Source organism: Natator depressus, chromosome 13, assembly GCF_965152275.1.
Source record: "Natator depressus isolate rNatDep1 chromosome 13, rNatDep2.hap1, whole genome shotgun sequence".
NCBI classification, from domain to species: Eukaryota; Metazoa; Chordata; order Testudines; family Cheloniidae; genus Natator; species Natator depressus.
Window position 1 is genome coordinate 10,716,359 of NC_134246.1, and position 22,852 is coordinate 10,739,210.

A 22,852-nucleotide genomic window follows, 5' to 3' on the forward strand; every position below is an offset into this window, starting at 1 on the left:
GAGGCTCCTTTGGGCACAATCACCCTCAGACCAGCTCATCAGGGCTGGGCAGGTCCTGAAAAGGAGGCTTCTTGCTCAGGGCAGGGTGACATTCTGAAGGAGCAGGACTCCCAACTCACAGCTCTGCAGCCTCTGGAAGGACGGGTTGCTGTCTGCGGAACGGTGAGAGAGCGTTGGCCTCCCGAGCCCTCTCAGAAAGGAAAAGGTCCGATACTTCTCTCTTTTCTTCTTTTTCTTTGGCTTCCCAAAGGCCCAGGACTCTGCTTTTTGTGGGTTGCAGAAGCATCTCGACACCTTGGTTGGATTGTTTTAACTCCCCCTGCAACGAGGCACAGCCAGAGGCCTGTGCTCAGATCTCTGAGACGGGAGCAGCGCTCCACCTCCCCAGGAGATGCTAGAAGAGAGGTATCGCCTTTTACAGGCCCCAGTTCTGAGTTAAGTGGGGCTTTATGCTACCTGTGGGCAACTAAATTCTGGATTGGTCTGCGGGGCTTGCATGGACCCGAGCGTAAGTCTGCCTTCTGCTGCCCCCAACTATTTGCTGTCGAGCCATCCAGCAGCCCACTGCAGCCATTCCGGCTTGCGGAACATCTGCTCCTGCCCACAACTCCTCCCTGGGGTGCTTGTACAGTGGGGGGCTGGTAAGCAATCTAGGTCCTGATTACTAGAACATGTCCCAGAATTGGGGCCACTGTGCCTACATAATCATGGCTGAGAGGAGTACTAAAACTACATCCTTGTATGTGAGACCAGGGGTACACCTACACAGCAAGCCACACAAGTCTCCAAGCCCAAGGCAACAGACGTGGGCTGGTGGGGTCAGGCTGTGGCACTAAAAACAGCTGTTGAGATGTTGCGGCTTGGGCTCTGAAGCCCTCCCCTTCCCCCCAGCTTCAAAGCCCAAGCCATAATATCCACCCCGTTATTTTTAGCACTGTAGCACAATCCTGAGTCTGTTGACCCAGGCTCTGGCACTCACTTGCCATTCACTGTGTAGACATACCCCCGGTGTTCCTCTCCAACAAGAGAAATGAACTGTGCAAAGACGCTAATTCATTTCTAAGACTTGGGAATGTTTAGGGATATGGCAGTGTGTTGTTAAAGTGGCCATTGTTCTTTATTAAGAGCATTTTCTTCAGCTGCGTTGTTTAAAGCAGCTTTTTCAAATACAGCAGAATCCTCATAGGAGCTGGTGTATATGCTATAGGAAGGTGGAAATCCCACTGAAGTCTTGCCATGCATCTTAAATTTGGTGGGACTTTTGCCTGCATAAGAAGTCTGGGATCTGGTCCTTAATTAACACAGACAGACCTAACTAGAAATATGCCTTTGTTCAGCATCATTGGAAAGCACTTCACTCAGTCTGTTTACTGTCAGTTAAGTGGGAGTATTATATCATTGGAGATAAGATTAAGTCAATTCTTCTGCATTTAATAAATAGTTTCAGGAAATCAAAGTTCCAACTCAGCACATTCTTCTAAAGCAAATGAAGAGCACCTCAGGTCGTCAGAATTAATTTTCTGTTGGCTAAAATTATATCTGTCCATACACACAATAATTCAAATACGATTTTATCACATCCGCAAACCATGTATCTGATAAATTCCAGTGTGTTACAAACAGCATTTCCTGGGGCGTATTCTCATTTTGTTTGGATTGCTTTATAGAGGTGAGATGGTCTTTCCAGTTAAATAAACAAATAATCATTGTGTCCCACTAACTTTAACTTGTAAATTCAAACCATAATTATCAATTTTGTCATCTCCATATTGAACTGCTTTAACAGGAGACTGAGACATTTAGCTAGAATTCTTTTAAGCTAAACTAGGGCTATGGTTTGTGGTTTTACTATATTATGCACCAGTGTTTTTAAATTGTAATTAAACCTATTAGAATCATAGAATATCAGGGTTGGAAGGGACCTCAGGAGGTCATCTAGTCCAACCCCCTGCTCAAAGCAGGACCAATCCCCAATCAAATCATCCCAGCGAGGCTTTGTCAAGCCTGACCTTAAAAACTTCCAAGGAAGGAGATTAGTAACATAGGATTTGCTATGCCAGGACAGAACAGAGATCCACCAAGTCCAGAATCATGCTTTCATCAGTTGTCACAGGCAATATTTCAGAAGAAGGCTAAACCACACAAATCCTATAATGCACCTACCCAAACATGCTAATTCTGCATGTGGAGGAAAATTCCTTTCTGACTTCTGCAAATGATCATTTTATGCCCTTAGCCATCAGATTTTATGAAAAAAGAAAAGGAGTACTTGTGGCACCTTAGAGACTAACCAATTTATTTGAGCATAAGCTTTCATGAGCTACAGCTCACTTCATCGGATGCATAAAGAGGAAAATACAGTAAGGAGATTTATATACACACAGACCATGAAAAAATGGGTGTTTATCATACACATTGTAAGGAGAGTGATCACTTAAGATGAGCTATTACCAGCAGGAGAGTGGGGTTGGGTGGAGAGAAAACCTTTTGAAGTGATAATCAAGGTGGGCCACTCTCCTTACAATGTGTATGATAAACACCCATTTTTTTCATGGTCTGTGTGTATATAAATCTCCTCTCTGTATTTTCCACTTTATGCATCCGATGAAATGAGCTGTAGCTCACGAAAGCTTATGCTCAAATAAATTGGTTAGTTTCTAAGGTGCCACAAGTACTCCTTTTCTTTTTGCGAATACAGACTAACACGGCTGCTACTCTGAAACCAGATTTTATGAGGCTCTGTTTAGCTTACATAGCGACACATGCCAGCTTTTCCATGATATGTGAAATGAAAACTGCATGTCATTTCCTCAAGGCCAGATTTTCAAAAGAACTCAGCTCCTATCTAGGCTCCCAGATGAAGTAAGCACACCTTCAAAAGGACTCCCCATCCACCAGCTCCCATCAAGAACAGGTAGAGCTGTCAAGAAGTTTCAAAAACTTTTCCCTAACTGCCTTTGGATCTTCCAGGGTGAAACTTGCTATAAAAGCATGAGGGTATTATTTATTGAATGTCAAGCCCATTAATCTTTTCGCAAGTAGGAAAAACTGTAGTTCCATCACAGGTAATTCTAGGGCCACTGTGAGCCTAATGTTCAGGCATGGGCTGCATTAGTTAAGATTCAGCAGAAGAGGGCCATAGATGACTCTGCTTTTTGCCTCTCCTGGGTTTGGTATAACTTTCACTTACTATGTTTGTTTTCTTCATGTTGAGGCCCTGATGATGAACTAATTTTCATATGGATTACAACATTACGTTGGTAGAACGATATCCTCTGTTGTGGGGCACCCCAAAAGCAAACCATTTTAAGGGAGCACTCAGATGTAAAATCCAGTAATTTTCTTCCTGATGCCAAAGCACAGCAGTCTCACCAACAATCCAACACTCCAGGGTCAAATCCAGTGCAGTGCCAAAACTTGCACAGGAAAGTGTAAGTTTACATCATTACAAGATGGCATAGAATCTCAGTGAATCTGGCACGCCATCTTTGGAAAAAAGCACTGTAGAGAAGACATGCGGGACTTAGGGGAGGTGAGACTCCGTGTAGGGATACAAAATTTAAAGTGGAGCTCCCACCCAGGAGAAAATAATAGGAATCCAAAATATATTGACCACTTCTACTGGTGAGAGCCTGCTAAACAGTAACAGTGGAGGCAGCATTGAGTCAGTAGGATGCTAGCCACCTTGAGTCTCTTTATTGCCTGATCCTGAAGTCAGTGGATCTTCCAGTTTAGGCAAGAGTACAGAGTTCATAACTAGCCTGGATTGAGTGCTTCTGCATTTGTCCAACAACTCCAATGAGACCAGATATGAGTTATACCGAGGTATCCATTCAGCCATGGAAGAGACAGAAGATTAAATTATATCTTTTTAATTCATGGTTATATCAAAGAGCTCTTTTTATTGTGATTTTGATTTTACTTAATTTTCAGATTATTAGGAGAACTACCACTCTCCTTTGAAGATGGCAAATTCTCAAAATCCTAATCGTGCATATGTATTCCAAAAAAAGTTATTCATGATTATAAATGAACATTATTGCCTTCATAACAAAAGGTTGGTTATTTAAAATATATATAATATATATATATATATATGCACACACACATTCCCTTTGTTACATTACTTTAAAAAAACCACACCAAAAAGCCATAGGTGAAGTGTTTTAACAATAAATAATCTACTTTTCTATAAACGTACAAAATCATGCCAGCAAGTAAAAAATAGTGATACAAATGTGATAACTGAAAGATATATTCACTTTATAACTCTAATAATTTATTTATGAAATATATCTATATATATATATATAAATTTTTAGAAGAGACCTTACCCTTTGTTGTTTCAATGTTTATTGCCACTGTTTAACCTATATATCTATTTGTATTATGAACTCAAAGTTCAGTTATATTCAATTTACAGTTTTTGTTCTGGTCTCCAACTATCTTCTGATAAAATATAAATGTAATTTGCTCATAGTTTCACCTAGGAAGATTTGTATGAAGGTCTAACAAAGGAAATCAGTAATGCCACAAGTTAGGAAATTACTCTGTTACATTTTAAATCATATCAAAGAGCAACATTTGGAAGTGTTATTCATCCTCTTGCTTGTTCTTTTGTTTCCCCCAAAAAAACAGTCCAGTCCATACTTGCTGATGAAATCACTTTTGATGATAAATTTCCAGGGACCAACATTGTCGTTGTTCCCATTTTCTTGACATTTCCACAGTCCTTCAACTGCTCAGTAAAGTGGTTTGAATGAAGGGTTAAAAACATGTCTTAAAACATCAGCAAATAGGAATGTATGCACTGGGTATGAATGGCACAGCACATATGGGATTAGGAGAGAGAGATGTAAGATATTTTGAATGTATGAAGTTTAGATAATGCTTTTATATCTGTCAACTCTTAGTTTCATCCTCAGCAGGTTCTTGTTGGTGGATATTTGGAATTCCATTCATCAAATACAGAGTATCCCTAGATATTCATTATAGATGTGTTTCTGGATTGACCTTTCCAGCACAGAAATAATTTGTGCCTTAATTAAGTAACCTATTGAATACTTACTGTATATTGCTAACTTGCTATATTTTATAATGATATAAATATTAACCATTCATATTTATTCTGTATAGATACTGACATTTAAACATCTGCCAGCAAAGTTACAATATGATGATTCAGGCCTGCATCTATTAGCGAGAGACATATTTTGTTTCTGTTTATCCATAATGCAAATTCTTATACAGACAATTCTCTAATTTACCAGATTCTCCAATCATAATTGCCTGCGTAAAGCCGGAGCTGGGTACGTCACACAGGCAGCAAGCACTAAGTGGAACGGTATGTTTTTATTGTATTATTTTTAAAACCAGGTAAAAAAAGTCATTCTTGAATCTGTTTGTGTTGCTAAAGTTTGAATACTCCTTTCTCCCTCCCCCCACCATCTCCAGGGTACATGCAAATACTCATCCTGTACTGCATAGTTTGAGACTCTCGTCAGAGAAGTATGAAAGGATGCAAAAAGCTCTTCACACAGGTTCATGTGCCCTCAAACTGTCATCAATGCAATAAAGGTGTTGCATACTGCTGGATTATCTATTGGCAGCCAGCCTGAAGCATTCCAATATGTCCATCTCATGGGAGATTTGTAGCTTAGGTTCTTGCTTCTAAGCTTCGGCAAACAAACACTAAACCTTTAAAAAAAATAAATTTGAATGAAAATTGTTGGATTATATTGCACTATATGGACCTGATTTTGAGACCAGCCTTGCCACGACCTCAGCAAAATTGTGAGTACAATATTGTACCCATGATTATTTGTGGGTGCAATGAATGTCACTTGAAAATCTAATTATATCTGATTCTCAAACAAAATCAGCAGGATGAATTCAAATCAGGAGCTTCTAATCCAAACACCTCCCTTGAAAACTGCAGGTATGAAGTTCCAGATCTGGCATGTCTAGTTCTACTGACTGCTGCGTTCCACCTCAGAACTGAAAGCATTTTGCCTTATTCTGATGTCAAGTGAAGTTAGTATTAAGAGTGGATTGGGGAGTGGAGGTGAAGGGGGTTAACAGAAATCAGGATCTAGGCCAAAGTTACCTCTCCACAACAGCAATAAACCAGATTTACTGTTGCTTCTAAATATTTTCTCTACCCAACTTGTTCCACTTTCTGTGTCTTGGCAATTTAAGTTTTACTGGAACAAACATGAACAGATGTGTTCAAAGTTGCTCCAAGGCAAACTGAACAAAATCAAACCTAAGTAAACAGCCACTAAAAACACCAAATATGTGACCAGTGCCAATAAATCTGTTTTAAGGTCTGAAAGACAAAATCCTTAGAAGTTCTGGCTGATTCATCAGCATTAACTGAGGCCATTCCTGTGAGAGTTCCTTAAATATTTCTGCAAAGTAATAAAGTTACAAAACAAACTGCTTGGCCATATTCTGCTCTCATTTCTGCTCATTATACTTCACTGATTTGAACTAAGAGCAAGATTTAAATCTTTGTATGCACAGGCACCCAAATTAACATTTCTATCCAGCGTAAAGTAGAATTTGCAGATATATACTGTACCTCTCTGTTCAGAAACTGCCTGGACCCTCTGTGCTAATGAATGAGGGCATGTTCATTTTCTCTGCGTTGCTCTTTCTCTGCTGTCTTTTTCAGTGACCCTTGATTACTGTGGAAAAGATAATGAGTTTAGGATTATTTTAGTGTCACCACTTCCATTTTGTCAGTCACCAATAGAGAGCTATTTTTTAAGATATCAAATTATGTACTTTTTTCTTGGGAAAGAAGAAAACAGGCATACGCCCTGGATATTTTTTTCCTTTTGTCTGAAAAGAATGTAGGATTAAACATGCTCTGAATTATCCTATTCATTCTCCCAACTGGACAGGAGCTCTGCTACTTCATGGATGCCACATCATTTAAAACAAAAATCCAGAAAGCAATATTAAACTACTATCTGTGAGAATTTCATTTAGAATCAACAAATTTGTTAATCAGTTTCATTTGTTGTGTGCAGCTTGATTAATTCATTTGAATGAAATAGCTAATTGTATATAGGTTCAGGGATGTTCAGAATTCACCTTACTATTTTTAAAACAAGAAATCAAAGACCCTCACCATCCGCTGTCCTGGGTTCTTGTGCAAAACAACATGCACTGTTTGTCATGTATGTCCAAACAAGAGCACCGTGATAAAGACCAATCTAAAGACTCCGTGCTCTTGCAAAGCTGTCCTGTAGACCTTTTGCCTCTGAAACTGCCTCGGTAGTTAGACAGCCCATATGGTACAGTCCTCCTGTAATGAGAAACACAGACACTATACAATTTTAGGAGCTATTTTGGATACAGTTCAGTATCTGTTTCTGTTCATTTATTTGTTTCCATGTAATAAAACGGTCTATTGCTCTGGGCTCCTGAACAATTCATTCATGCTGCAAAATTCACACAGAAAGTCCTTCCCTAACCAGATTGCAACTCCTCCAAGTTGAAACTGCACATTCAGAGAAAGGCAGATAAAATGTCATATGTGAAAATGCAATCCTAATAGACAGCAGCAAATATCAGCATGGAAAACAACGAATCTGGTTTCTGCAGCCCTATTTGTTAATCACAATAGACCAACTACCTGAAATCTGAATAGAAATACAATCCTAGGTTGTTGCTCATTTTAATTCTCACTGGTCCTTATTCTTATGTATGGGCCAGTCTCAATCCACTATGTAGAATGTTCCTAGTGAAATTACCTTGATGATTTACACCATCTGAGGAGCTGGCCCCCAGACACAACTGCCACTTACACTTACTGCATGATTTTCATGGAGTGTTACCTGTTTGTTCAGTTCACTGTGTTGGGCTTCAGGACCTAGCCCAGAATCCCTAAATATGGGAATCAACTGGACAATCCCCCTGATGTGGTGGTCAACAATTGTGGAGGCGACCATGGCCAGCTGCTGTAGCGCAGTGACTGTAAAATGGCTCTGCTACTGCTCATCTACTAGAGACTATAGTCACTGTATCATATCAGGAAGAAGTTCTCCTTAATCCCCAGCAGTCTGCCTACTTCATCATTAATGATGGGTGTGCAGTAGCGTTGCCGATTGCTTTTTGCAGTGTTTGCATTGTTTTTCTGAGTGGGTGCTCATTCTGCTAATATCCAAATGCATATGCCTCCTGGCAGCTGGTGCGATAAATCAAATTATCGGGAGAATTACCAGAGGGCCTGTATTACCACCATGTGGCTACCACATGGGACTTCTGAAAGCCCATGAGGCAGCTCTAATTTATGCAAGGGTCAGGTCCATCCATCCAAACCACAAAGTTGAAATTAGGGAAAAAACTATCCTTATTTCTAAAGGAAACAGGATGAGAGAAGAACAAAAAAAATGTCATTTGGACAGAGGGATGCAGAACAAAGCCTGGCTGCCTGCGAGTAATTAACTATGTAAGACGGACAAATATTGCATGGTTGGACTGCTCAGTTTTAATTTGTCCTCCTTAAATACCATTAGGCTGGCAATGAGGGATCTGCACAAGTTTTCCATCAGTACATACCTGGAGGGCTGGAGAGTGCACAGCAATATCTTCCTGCTGTCTGCAAGAACACAAAGCTCTGAAGATTTTAATTGCTATCCACTAAAGTAATGCAAGTTATTTATTCAGTGTTACCCACTTTTAAAACATCATCTGTTTGTGTGCTGTCTTCACAGCTTTGTCTGCTGGAGCTGCAGTGGACTTACCAGGCAATCAGGGCCAGCTCCAGGCACCAGCGAAGGAAGCAGGTGCCTAGGGCAGCCAATAGAAAGGGGCGGCACTCTGTGCGTTATTGGGGCGGCACATCCGGTTCTTCGGCGGCGGGTCCTTCATTCCCTCTATTTCTCTTCGGCGGCAGCTCAATCGGGTTTTTCTTTTTTCTTTTCTTTTTCTTCGCTGCTTGGGGCGGCAAAAAAGCTGGGGCCGGCCCTGCAGGCAATGAGTAAAACCTTCCCCATCCCACATGAAATCGCATCCGAGGAGGGAAATGGCTTGGAAGGAAAGAGACATCCTCTGTCTTTCCAGTAGGAGTTCATAGGAGCTGTGCTGTGATTGGCTCTTTTCCTACCTCCTCTAAAGGGCCTTAGGAACAGCAGAGCAGAAGTTGATGCTTAAACTAGTAGCATTAAATTCCTGTGCGAATCTCCTCAGGCAATCAGATTTTCCAAGGGACAGTGCTCAACAGAGCAGCTGTACCTAGCTCCACTCCCACCCCAGTAACCTGTTGTTTTGGAAACCCATTGGGCATAAACACAGCAGTGGGACATTCACCTGTTCTTGGGGAAGGGAAAGTATTAGAGCCCTTAGACTCTACTCTGCCCCTTCTACATGGACCGGCTAGTTCTGTTGTAGATGTACACTACTTTCATCTTGTCCAGGCCTTAAAACAGAAGCTGTCCTGGCATGTGAAAGTTAGTCTTAAAGTTTCATCTTATTTAGGGCTAGACTGTGGCGCTCTTTACTCATGCTGATGGTCACCTACTCACAAAACTGTAAGATCTCCGAGGTAAGGGATAAGCTCATTTGTACAGAGGTTATTGTACATTTATAGTGCCAGATGTGCATACGCATGTTAATAATGCATAAAGCATGGAATGGATTTTGGTGTGATTTGAAACTGAAAACTCTATTTTATGGCACACAGGTGTTAGCGGAAAATGTTTATTAAAAGTATTCTTGCAGATAGGATTCCATCACATACTGAACAGATATAGAAAAATTCCAATAGAAATGTACAGTCAAGTTTTCCTCACACTGGCCAAACTGATTGCCATGAAAAAGTCAACATTTTCCAAAAGTTAGCACGGTCATTTCCTACGAAACTGGTGTCTTACGCTTCATGTCTCGGAAAAAGTACTCACAGCTTTGAGAATGTATTCAAGAGCACTTCATCCGTAAGGACCAATAAATGCCCCCAAAACAGGGCCAAAGTCAGTGACAGTTTAAGAAAGTGTAATTTCTATAAATGCTAAAACACACATAAATGAAAGTCTGTATGTAAGCCCATGTGCAGACTGGCCAGCCAGGGATAGAAAAATTACATCCCAACAAAAGGTCTCTTCACATCCCTGGCTTGAGATCTTCCTTTATTTCTAAAACACAAACTCAAAAGCAGAACAGAGGTACTCAGAGTACTGAGTAGATCAACCCAAGGCCTTTCCCACTTCAACCAGCTGGGAAGGGAAAGTATATTCCTTCCTGAATACTGTAGTGAGACCCACATTAGGGTTTTCCTCTGGGGTGCCTATCTGCTGCCCTTGGTTAACAGGCAAGAAGCTTTATTTTTGGCTTCCTGTAGGTCACATGCTTGTGCCTAATCATGAGCTTGTATCTACCACTCCCAGTTTCAAAGGGCTCAATGGCCTGGGACATGTACATGTTCCCCCATGCCCTGTTACCTCAGGGTATTGACATTTTGGAAAAAGTCAGGCTTGTGTGCTATATTCAGTGCCTCTCTGTTAACCTCTCTGTCTCCTCCTCACTACTCCTATTCTTCTCCTGCCATTTCCTCTTTATTCTGGGTTCATGCACCCATTCTGTAATCTAAAACTGTGGTCTGGTATCACATCTGATATTACTGAGGGGAAGGGGTGTTGCATCAGCCTGGTGCAGAGCATTTTGCAAGACCCCTCAGAGTTCAGGCCTTGATTTCTACCGAGCTCAGCAATTTGTTTGGGCGCAATCCTGTGCTCCATAGACAGGCCCAAACCCCATTGATTTGTGTGTACTGTCTGACTGTAGCTATTTTATGATGAGTTCATAAACTTCGAAGGGATCACGTTCCACAGGCAACAGGGATAAAGTCAGTGGGAGCTATGCACTCATGTGGTATCTGGGCCAAAACTTTCAGTTGCATCTACTTAGATCAATTAGATCTATTGAGTATAACAACCCTGCAGCTTAATCAGCTTTGTAGCCATAAACAGCCAAGGATTTTAAGATAATTTGAGTTTACTACAAAGGAGAGGAAATCAGACAATTTAAGAAAGATAGGTTGGCCAAGAAAGAAAGAAAGCAAGCAACTACAAACTCAGGGCCAAATTCTGTCCTCCTGTTACACCGCTATAAATCTGGCATAACCCTACTGCAATCATATTCACTGACATAACTGAGACCACAATCTGGCTGCAAGTACTTGAAGAAAATTTTAGCCTGTATATATGTATAATTCCAATAAGTGACAGTGTTAGTGTTTCAAGTTAGCACATATCTCTGTCTCACTCCTTCAGAAGTGAGAAGAATGGCATGGTTGAGGGCTTGTCTACATGAGAAAGCTCTTAAAAATAAGCTAGAGTGTGAATTTTAAGTGCGCTCCTCTTAAAGTAGATTAAACTAAAATGCACAAAAGGACTCTTTGTGCAGTATAAGAGTGTCCACAAGGGGAGCTGTTGTGGAATAGCTACTGTGGGCTATTACCCTGTGCAGAAAAGCCCTGAGAGATCCAGATGAGTAGATAACAGAAGCATTTGCCTAGCGGCCTGCTTAATCTTAGACTGTTACACTAGAGTAATCAGTTGCAGGTGTTTGTGCAGCAGGCTTTTGTAGAGATGTAATCCTTCGGTTCAAAAGATGAGAAGTGGAAATACACTTAAGACACAGTGTGGTAATTAAGTCTGTCAACACTTTAACATTTATATTGGAGCTGTGCCTAGCGGCCAACCGAGCCCATTGTGCTAGATACTGTATAGCTCTATAGTTAATGATAGTATGTCTCTGTTCATATTTTATTGTCTCTTTTTTCAATCACAGCATCTGACTGATAGCACTGGCAGGGCAGCTTGTTTCACAGCAGTGAAGATGAGGGAAACTGAACTGGTACCAGTTATACCAAGTGTCCAACACAAGCGAGGCCTGTATTGAATTTTATCAAGGAGAGGACATTGTACAGCACTGGGGACACTGGTGATAGATACAGTGCTTCGCTGAAGGAGAATCAGTCTTCTAGTAACTGCAGTGTATTCTGTAAATGGAGACCTACTGCACAAGCTAGGTTTCTCCTCTCTGTAATTGACAAAGTGGAAGTAGTTTCAAAGGCACTGATGCTCGGATTTTCAAAACCTGGGCTAATAAATATTGCTTACGTATTTAGGGATGGTTTCTCTTCTAAGCCCAGAGCCTGAGTAACTGGACTGGTGTGTGGGCGTTGGAGTCCTCCTACCAGGCTGTGGAGCGGTAACAGAGTTACGGTGACCTGTATAATCACTACATTTGCCACCTCTAAGTGGAGGAATGGCAGGTGGATCTGCGTAGTCATCCACTCACTGCCCCATGCTGAAGATCTGTCCAAGGCAGCACAAAAGCAGCGCCAGCAGCTCACAAAGGATGCCGAGGCTTCTGGCATTGTAACCCTCTTTGCATAAGTTTCATTGCATTCAATGCCTTCAAATGGAAAGGCAGATTTTTCCACATTATTGGCCCCAATCCAGCAAAGCACTTAAGCACATGCACGGACTGAAGTGGGACTACTCATGCGCTTAAGTACATTGCTGTATCAGGGGCTGTAAGTACCACTTTTGATGTAAATCTTTTACATCTCTTCGAGGTGGGAACAAGCAAGCTGTTGTGCTAACTGGAGTGGATCGGAAATGTTTCGATGGATTGTCCTATGCCGGCAGCCAGGGGGATCTGCCAGTCAAAAACTGCACCTGCAATTTAGGTACTTAGATGCCTAAATGCCTAGATGGTTTCTGTACTTGTGTGTCCACAAATCACAGGCACAACAAGAAGAGGTCATCATGTAAAAGTCAGGCTCTAAAAACACTTTCCCCTCCCCTCCTGAAATTAATAATGACACATGCCACAATGGTGCATGTTTGAAGAACATCATGTGTGCTTAGGAACAATGAAACAGCAATTTTGAACTGATGACATCAGTGAGAATTTTGCCCAAGCAAAGACTGCAGGATCATGCCCACTAACAGAACATGGCATACAGCATTTGCAGGACTAGTTAGTGCAGGGATCGGCAACCTTTGGCACCCGGCCCGTCAGGGAAATCTGCTGGCAGGCTGGGACAGTTTGTTTACCTGCAGTGTCTGCAGGTTCGGCCGATCGCAGCTTCCACTGGCTGCGGTTTGCCACTCCAGGCCAATGGGGGCTGCGGGAAGCGATGCAGACCGAGGGCTGTGCTGGCCACTGCTTCCCGCAGCCCCCATTGGCCTGGAATTGGGAACTGTGGCCAGTGGGAGCTACGATCAGCCGAACCTGCAGATGCTGCAAGTAAACAAACCATCCCAGCCCGCCAGAGGATTTCCCTGACGGGCCGTGTGCCAAAGGTTGCCAATCCCTGAGTGAGTGAATGAATGATCTGGCTACTTTCATAGCTCCTGGCCAGTTATATTATAGTGAATGTTCTGTATCTAGACAGCCAGAATCCAACAAGTTCACTTTTCCTTTTATAACATGACTATGCCTGTCATGCTATAATTAATTCAGAAGCAGCTACCATTTTCCACTTTCCCAGCCACTTAAATACAACAGAAGCCCGAGAGCAGTTCTGAGTTTCAGCCAAAAATAAATAAATGGCGGGGGGGGGGGGGGGAGGAACCCTTCAGCGTTCATTTAAAGATACCACGAATTCAGCATTAGGCAATATTTTCTGGCAAATGTCCAGGCCAGTCAGACTACAAAAGGGGGAGAGGCGGTCTCCAAAACTTTTGAGTGTAATCTTGAAACCTGCAGTGTCAAGGAGAATGCAGAATAGGAAGGACGCAAGAATAATTCTCAAACACCTTTCAATGAAACAAAGGGCCTTATAGGTGTAGGATGAGGGGCAAAAACTGGCAAAAAGATCCTGGTGGATTTGTTTGATTCCCTATAAAAACTCCAGAATCCAATTTGCTCTTATATTAAAACTGATCCAAACACTTGTAACTAATTTAGGTAACAGGCCAAGCATTGCAGTGACACCATTTGACCACCGAACCCCATTCACGTCAGTATGGCTGTAACAAAGCAGAGTCTGGCCAAAGAGCTGTTGGCTCTGGATGTTTGGCTAAGCATTGTCAGCAGAAGGTAAACAGTGAAAAAGAGACAAGCAGTTCACAGCCGGGCAAATCACCCTTCAACACCCACAGGCATGGAAGGCCTTGAATGAAGTCTGTGTCTTGGAGCTGTATTCTTGTGGAGCTCCACATGCCCGGGGCAGAGGGAGGTACTAGGGACTAGTGGATCTGCGACAGGTATACAGTCTTACCATGAGCCTCCCACCTGACTCACAAAGAGACACAGCACCACAATCACAGAGGATTCAGAGCAGTCTCACTACCCTATTTGCAGCCTGCCTGCCCAGCCTACAGGTTCCCGGACCAGGCCCATTCATTTGGGCTGGGCACAACGACTAGGATTTGGCCTATATTGTTCACAACTGACACACACACCATCTCGCCAAAATGTCACGAAATGAATGTTTTCTTCCCTTGGAAGCAACAGAGTTTATGCATCTTTGTTTCTACATCCCAGTGAGTCCAAACCACAATTAATGCAATAAGTTAAATTCCAGTTACACCTAAATTAATCCAGAGTAATTCCACTGACCTCTGTTTAGCCAAGATCAGAATTCAGCACAAACCTCCAGGGAATGAGAGGTTTGACACAGAGCTCAGTTTACTAAGTGCATTTGTTGGAATTGCTGTGTATCTGAGAATGCCCTAGAGCGGGAGAGGTGCATTTTTTCCTAGAAACATAAGCACTCTAACCTTTCTTTTCCTGCTTTACTTGTTCCTTGGTGCAAGTGAAACACTTTTGGTGTGATTTATACCTCAGGCAAGCTGAATGGTCACATCCATCACAATGGGCAGCACATTTCTTTACTGATGTCAGGCTTTGATGGAAATAATTAAACCTGACAGGTTTCAGAGTAACAGCCGTGTTAGTCTGTATTCGTAAAAAGAAAAAAGAAAAGGAGTACTTGTGGCACCTTAGAGACTAACCAGTTTATTTGAGCATGAGCTTTCGTGAGCTACAGCTCACTTCATCGGATGCATAGCATATCGTGTCTCACACCCATATCCTGGGTCTTGAGATCTAGGAATTTAACTCCTTCCAGGTCCATTAGCTGGAACTGCTGCCCCTTAAGCATCTTGCTTATCACTGGAGTTTCCTATTTGGATTCACCCTTTTAAAATGGCCTTCCCAGCATGCTCTTCTCTAGCCCTTTATATCTGGGCAGCCCTAAAATGGCCAATTCAAATGACTAACTGCTGCTCCTTCCTCTATTCCAGGTAGGAACTATTTTAATTTCTGTAAAAAGAACGAGTACTTGTGGCACCTTAGAGACTAACAAATTTATTTGAGCATAAACTTTTGTGGGCTAAAACCCACTTCATCGGATGCATGCATTGGAAAATACAGTAGGAAGATATATATACACAGAGAACATGAAAAAATGGGTGTTACCATACACACTGTAACGAGAGATATCAGTTAAGGTGAGCTGTTATCAGCAGGAGAAAAAAAACCTTTTGTAGTGATAATCAGGATGGCCCATTTCCAACAGTTGACAAGAAGGTGTGAGGAAGAGTAGGGGGAAAAAATAAGCATGGGGAAATAGTTTTACTTTGTGTAATGACCCATCCACTCCCACTCTTTATTCAAGCCTAATTTAATGGTGTCCAGTTTGCAAATTAATTCCAATTCTGCAGTCTCTCACCGGAGTCTCTTTTTGAAGTTTTTTTGTTGAAGAATAGCCACTTTTAGGTCTGTAATCGACTGACCAGGGAGATTGAAGTGTTCTCCAACTGGTTTTTGAATGTCATAATTCTTGATGTCTGGTTTGTGTCCATTTATTCTTTTACGTAGAGACTGTCCGGTTTGGCCAGTGTACATGGCAGAGGGGCATTGCTGGCACCTGATGGCATATATCACATTGGTAGATGTGCAGGTGAACGAGCCTCTGATAGTGTGGCTGATGTGATTAGACCCTATGATGGTGTCCCCTGAATAGATATGTGGACAGAGTTGGCAACGGGCTTTGTTGCAAGGATAGGTTCCTGGGTTAGTGGTTCTGTTGTGTGGTGTGTGGTTGCTGGTGAGTATTTGCTTCAGGTTGGGGGGCTGTCTGTAAGCAAGGACTGGCCTGTCTCCCAAGATCTGTGAGAGTGAGGGATCATCCTTCAGAATAGGTTGTAGATCCCTGATGATGCGCTGGAGAGGTTTTAGTTGGGGGCTGAAGGTGATGGCTAGTGGCGTTCTGTTACTTTCTTTGTTGGGCCTGTCCTGTAGTAGGTGACTTCTGGGTACTCTTCTGGCTCTGTCAATCTGTTCCTTCACTTCAGCAGGTGGGTACTGTAGTTGTAAGAACGCTTGATAGAGATCTTGTAGGTGTTTGTCTCTGTCTGAGGGGTTGGAGCAAATGCGGTTGTATCTTAGAGCTTGGCTATAGACAATGGATCATGTGTTGTGGTCTGGATGAAAGCTGGAGGCATGCAGGTAAGTATAGTGGTCAGTAGGTTTTAAGTTCTGTGTTGTTTTTGCCTTCTCTCATTCCTGAGATAACTTACGCTCCTCATACACTGTGTCTGCTATTACGTTTTGCTGACAAATGAGGAAGAAGTGCCAGGATTTGTGCCACATTTGACAGGATAATCTATAAATGCTACATCCAAGTTATTCCCTGTGGTATGAGAACATAACTCCCCTGGCAGAGAATGTATCAGCTAATATACTAGGCTAAGCTTTCTAAAAATGACAAGTGATTTTTGGCTGCCTCTGTTTTTGAGAGCCCAGCTTCATACTAGAGCTGGGTAGGAAAAGGTCCCGTGACTATTTGAAAGTTTGAAATGTTTTCCAGTCTTGCATGAGAACAAAAAGTTGAAATCTCAGAAATATTTGCAAATGAAAAAAACGAAAATTTTTGATTGGGTTAATCAAAGTGTTTCAATAATTTCTAAATAGCTAGTTTCAATTTGACCCTTGAAAACTTTTTTTCATCATGACTTTTCATTTTGAACCAGAAACTTGGGGTTTTTTTGTTTTGAAAGTGTCCATTTTGTTCGTTAATTTCAAAAAGTTTTCCTGGACTTTTTTTGCGGGGGGGGTGGGGGGGGGGAATTCATCAAACCCAACCCTGTTTTGAACAGTTTTCATTTCAACTAACTGGCTTTTTTTTTTTTTTTTTTTTTTTTTTTTTGCAAAAAAGTGCTGAGAATACCATCTGAAAATCAGGTTGTTTTAGACCAAAATGGAACATTGTATTGCTGGATGGTGAGGTCAGAAGTGACAACCAGTTATTGTTCTGTACAGCAAGAACTTCAATTCCATTAGTGTAATAAAAGCCTTTTGGTTGAAATGTTGTGAAGATTGTTTTCAGGAGAGGCGTGGGGGAATCTCTCCCTTCCCAGCTAGAAAGCAGATCCCTGACTACCAGTGACATGTTTTGCAACCTGACAGAAATGTTCCATTCATTTTTGGCTCTGCAGACTTAAGAGTGTTAATTGATAAGAGTTCACAGTTACCCTGGTTAGACAATGTGCTGGGAATTGATTGTATAAATACAACGTCCACCACCTTGGCTTAGAACGTAAGTGAAAGCAGCTATACAAAATAAATATAAGAAAGGGAGACAAGGAGAAGCTGATATCAATGAATATAAATTAGAAGCTAGGAAGTATAGAAAATTGATAAGGGAAGCAAAAGGACCCAATGAGAACTCTTTAAAGACAATAAAAAGGAATTTAAGTATATTGAGAACAAAAGGAATCCTAATACTGGTATTGGTCCATTACTAGATGGACACGGTAGAATTGTCAGTAATAATGCAGAAAAGGCAGAAGTGATCAATAAATATTTCTATTCTGTATTTGGAAAATTAAGAGATGGTATATACATATCATAAGATTATGATTAAATACTTTCCACTTCAGCAGTAACTAAGGATGATGTTTAATAGCAGCTACTAAAGTTAAACATTTTTAAATCAGCAGGTCTATATAACCGGCATCAAAGAGTTTTAAAAGAGCTGTGGAGCTCTCTGAACCATTAATGTTGATTTTCAATAAGTCCTGGAATTGACACCTCCTCATCTATTGTTGGGAGTGGACTACATCCACCCTGATCGAATTGGCCCTGTCAACACTGGTTCTCCACTTGTGAGGTAACTCCCTTCTCTTCCTGTGTCAGTATATTTATGTCTGTATCTTGTAATTTTCACTCCATGCATCTGAAGAAGTGGGGGTTTTACCCATGAAAGCTTAAGCTCAAATAAATCTGTTAGTCTTTAAGATGCCACCGGACTCCTTGTTGTTTTTGGGGAAGTTTCAGAGGACAGAGAGTGAGCTAATGTTGTGCCAAAATTTAAAAAGGATAAATGGGATGACTTGGGTACCTGTAGGCCTGACATCAGTTCCAGGCAACATAATAAAGTAGTTGATACAGGACTCCTTTAATAAAAAAAAAAATTAAAGGAATTAACGCCAACCAAGATAGGTTTATAGAAAATAAGTTTTTGTCAAATTAATTTGATATTTTTGGTGAGATTGGTTCATAAACGTAATAATAGTTTTGATGTAATATACATAGACTTCCGCAGGTTAGTGTTTCTAGTGGAGTCCTGCAGGGATTGTGTTCTTGGCCCTATGTAGTTTAATATTTTTATCAATGACTTGGAATGGGGGTGGGGGAGTGCAGGGAGGTCCTGGAATGTTGTTTCTTTTCTCATTACACTTTCTCTGGTTGGAGATTTCACCCAGGGTTAAAACAAACCTCATACATATGAATTTGTTTCAGATAGAGATTATTATCTAATGATTTGTTGTAGAGTGTTGTAACTCACATGCAGCACACTGCAGAATGAGGTGTACAGAGAACTCCCTTGTGATTCTCTCCCTGTGTCTCCTTACAGTGATTTCTCTTTATATCAGGACTTGTGCACCGATGCAAAGAGGAAAGGATTTGATCTCCTTTGCTTATGTTTTTTTGCAGTTACTAGCTCTTATGAATTCTGTTGTAAATACATTTGAGAACTACCTCTGCAATACAGAATTGAGGTAATAGATTCAAAAGAGCATATCAGAGCAAAAATAACTACAGGTGCAGTGGAGGGACAGAGATTCTTGAAATTGGAGGCACTGGCCCAGTTTCTTTCTGAAACTGATTTTGAGACACCTCGCTCCTTCCTTTGACAGAGGTGAGAGTTCAAAGGATACTACTGTGCATCTGTGATCACCCAAGTCATATTGTCCAGATAACAAAAGTTCATTCCAATTCTGAATATGTGCAATGTAATGCAAATCTGTTTCTGTCCATGTTTACTAAAGTAAAGATGTTGAAAACTGGGTTTTGTTTTAACACAAAAACCTTCCTCAAGAGAAGTAAACTTCTTTTCTTTAATGAGTAATCTACAGTAGATGTACAAAAATTGCACCAACCTCCATCAGTAATTTAACCCGTTCAGTTTACATCTACATGAAAAAGTGAATGCCAGTGGTATCTGTTTTTACTTGTCCAGGAAAAGTTTTGATTCTGTTTCTTTTCATTCTTCCTTAAAATCATGCCCTCTTTTCCCACAACCTAAGAGTAAGCACCCTGACTGCTCCCCTCAGCCCCCCCATCTATATACCAGCCCACACGTTCCCCCACAGCCCCTATCCTGACTGCTCTCCTGACCAGTCCCATACCCATATACCACCACCCTAACCCCAGGCCCCTCCTTGTAGAAACGGCATGTCTGCAGCTTCGCACTAGAGCGACTATTTGCCTCCCTTACCTTCTGCTAGCCCTTCTCCTCCATGCCCCAGATAAGTTCCTGTGGCTGGAATGGAGCTATGCTGTACAGCCACCTCTTCCCAGAGATCCAGGAAATCCAGCACCTCCTGTGTACTCTAGGCAGGAGCCCATTTGCTGCATACAGGAAAAGCAATTTCAAAACTTCCTGGGGCTTTAAAAGACAAGAGGCATATGCCTGTGTATCTGGCTGCAGAGCAGTGGAGTTCAAAACAGTGACAAGAGTGGGCATGGTGGGCATTGTGGAACACCTCTTGGAGGCCCCTTAGGACACCGTAAGCACCGTAGTGTCTACACTGACACTGCCTTGCTCTAAATATGTCACCCTAAGCTCTATGCCTCTCATCAAGGTGGTTTTATTAGGTCGGCATAGCAGGAGAGTTAAAGTAGCGGGAGGAGCACTGCAGCATGTACACCTCCAGAGTTCGGTCGACGTAAGCCGCCTTATATCAACTTAACTTTGTAGTGCAGACAAGCCCTAAAATAAACCTCTGTGTCAGCTAGCCCATAAATGAGTGGCAAAGTCAAATTATTTGCTTTTTTTAATAAAAGGAAGTCACTCAGTACACAAATTGTAATAACAATTTCTCCACCACCAACCCCCTCCCACTAGCATTCCGAGAATGTTCTCAAACACAGAGCTTTCCCCTCCTCCCCCACCCCCCAGAAATACATAAGGTTGCCAACCCTCCCACTTTCACCAGGAGTCTCCCGGAATCAGGCTCGAGCGCCCAGAGTTTAGTTCAGCCAAACCAGGAGATTTTGGGCACTAACAGTCCGGCATGGCAGCGGGGCTAAGACAGGCTCCGTTACCTGCCTTGCTCCGCGCTGCTCCCAGAAGCGGCTAGCACTGTCCCTGCGGCCCCTGGGGGGGGCGGGGAGGGGGTCTCCGTGCACTGCCCCCACCCCGAGCACCAACTCCGCAGCTCCCATTGGCACACGGAGACCCCCGGCCCCCCCACCTAAGAGCTGCTGCCAAAGGGATGTGTCGGTCGCTTTCGGAATCTGCCCAAAGTAAGCACCAACCCCCTGATCCTCTCCTGTACCCCAATCTCCTGCCCCAGCCTAGAGCCTGCACCCTGAACCCCCTCCCCCGCACACCAACTCCCTGCCCAAGTCTAGAGCCTGCATACGAACTCCCTCCCAGAGCCCGCATCCCAACCCCCTGCCCCAGCTTGATGAAAGTGAGTGAGGGTGGGGGAGAGCGAGCAATGGAGGGAGGGGAGATGGAGTGAGAGGGGGCAGGGCCTCAGAAGGGACAGGACAGGGGCATGGCCTCGGGAAAGGGGGGTGGCAGGCATGGCAAGGGTCTTTGGGTTTGCACGATTAGACAGTTGGCAACCCTAGAAATATATCAGGAGAAGGGCAGGATCCCATAACCCAATACAGGGGTGGACTAGTCTATCAAGGTGTTTTTAAAAAATCATTGCTGCAAAAGTGCATTCAATGTTTCCGAAATCAGACATCATGAAAATAGTCACTGGGGCTTCCCAAAGGAATGCTAAAGTATGTTCATTTCGGTTAGCATCTAAAAACACAGCAGACTCAGGAATTATATGTTATATCCTTAGAAGGCAACAACAAATCAGACTAGCTAGGCATCCCAAATCACACTAATGAATTTACCTCTGCATCAAGAAAATATTTACCCACACTGGGCTTTCATTTGCACCCATGAAGCCTAATTGACTCCACTGAGATCCCATGGGTATGCTAATTGCGTATAATAGCACCTAATGGTAATCTAGAGTAGGAGTCATGCATTGCACTAAACCCAGTACAAATACTTAGTAAGACAGTCCCTGCCTTGAAGAGTGTAAGATCCAAACAGACAAGACAGAGCAAGATTGCGAAATAGGAATGCAACATACAAGTATAAGAGGAGGATGGGAACATAAGTATCAGAACTAGCATTCAAAAAGGCAAACACTCCCGGGGAAAATAAATACTTCCTCCCATCCCCACCCGCCTCATTTTTCATTCTCTGGGAATCTGGCGGTGGGCCAGCTGACTGACTTCAGGGGGGAGTGTGTTCACTGTGACTGGGGGTAGAACTATCTATGGCCAATATGCCACAGATATCAACTAATGCGTGTGTCATAGGGAATGAAATCCCTCTAACAAAAGCCTGCTATGGGATAGCACAGTAATTGCACTATGGCAGTGTTTAGGATGATGGATTCCTGCAGAATACAGGTGTATTTTTTCCTAAAGGCCACAACCTTCAGTTTGAAAAATATACCCCAAACTCTTTCTCTCTCTCTCTCACACACACACACAGGCCACTACCTAATGAAATAACATCCCCATAGCTTTACAAGCGGAGAAACCTGCCTCTTTGAAAATAGCATTTCCCTCATCCCTCAGGATCTCCCACTGCTCCCAACCAATCTGTGGCCTGGGCCCAGTGTAAAGAGGAGTGGATGAGCTCCTGAAAGGAAGGAGCAGCTGGGGAATGAAGGGGATTGGGTGGAAATAGGCAGCCAAAGAGTAGCTGGCCCAGAACAGGAATCAAAGCGTTCTGCAGCCACATTTTGAACCCGCCATGTCGGTGTGTATGTGAAATGAATTAAAACAAGTTCTCCCCGTCAGATCTTCACTCCACTCCACCGCATGTGGAATTCAAAACTGACTGTTTGCAAAAAGCTGGGGGGGGGGTGGTGGAATAAGTGTGAGATGTTAATTTCATGCTTGTGAGAGGTGCTAGCTTGACAGCCCTGGAGACTGAAATCCTCTGTTTATTCTCCGAATTAGAACAGCATGTGCAGTGCTAGTGAAACTTCCATACACTGCCCTATCAGAGTGCCTCAGTCCCCTCCCTGTCCCCCTGCCCCTGAAGGGCCAGCCCGAAATCTGGAAGGGAGTTCAGCCTCCCAGGCCAAGTCAATCCCAGGCCTTTCTGAGGTGGTTATCGACTGTGATATTAATGTCGAGAGCACTAGAAGGGTATTCAGTGCTTTACAGCAAAACACAAAGACCCTGAGATTACAATCTAGCTCAGTGGTTCTCAACCGGCAGCCCACAGGCCATATGCGGCTAGGGTTGCCAGGCATCCGGTTTTCGACCGGAACGCCCCGTCGAA

The 22,852-nt window shown here is 42.6% G+C and overlaps 1 protein-coding gene across 3 annotated transcripts in view; it reads right to left on the minus strand.

The window, feature by feature from the left end:
* EDN3 (endothelin 3) overlaps positions 1–22,852 on the minus strand; it is a 51,110-nt gene that overhangs the window by 13,768 nt on the left and 14,490 nt on the right. For 2 of the 3 annotated variants that reach the window (XR_012641722.1, XR_012641721.1), the window contains exons 3-4: positions 7,139–7,315; positions 6,584–6,689 (exon numbers count right to left, since the gene is read on the minus strand). Coding sequence is in view for 1 of the 3 variants with exons in the window: in XM_074969752.1 (XP_074825853.1) it covers positions 6,617–6,689; positions 7,139–7,315 (250 nt within the window). In the remaining 2 variants the exon portion in view is untranslated. Of the gene's footprint in view, positions 1–4,317; positions 5,698–6,583; positions 6,690–7,138; positions 7,316–22,852 lie in introns of those variants that run through there. The other variant, XM_074969752.1, reaches the window with a different exon arrangement.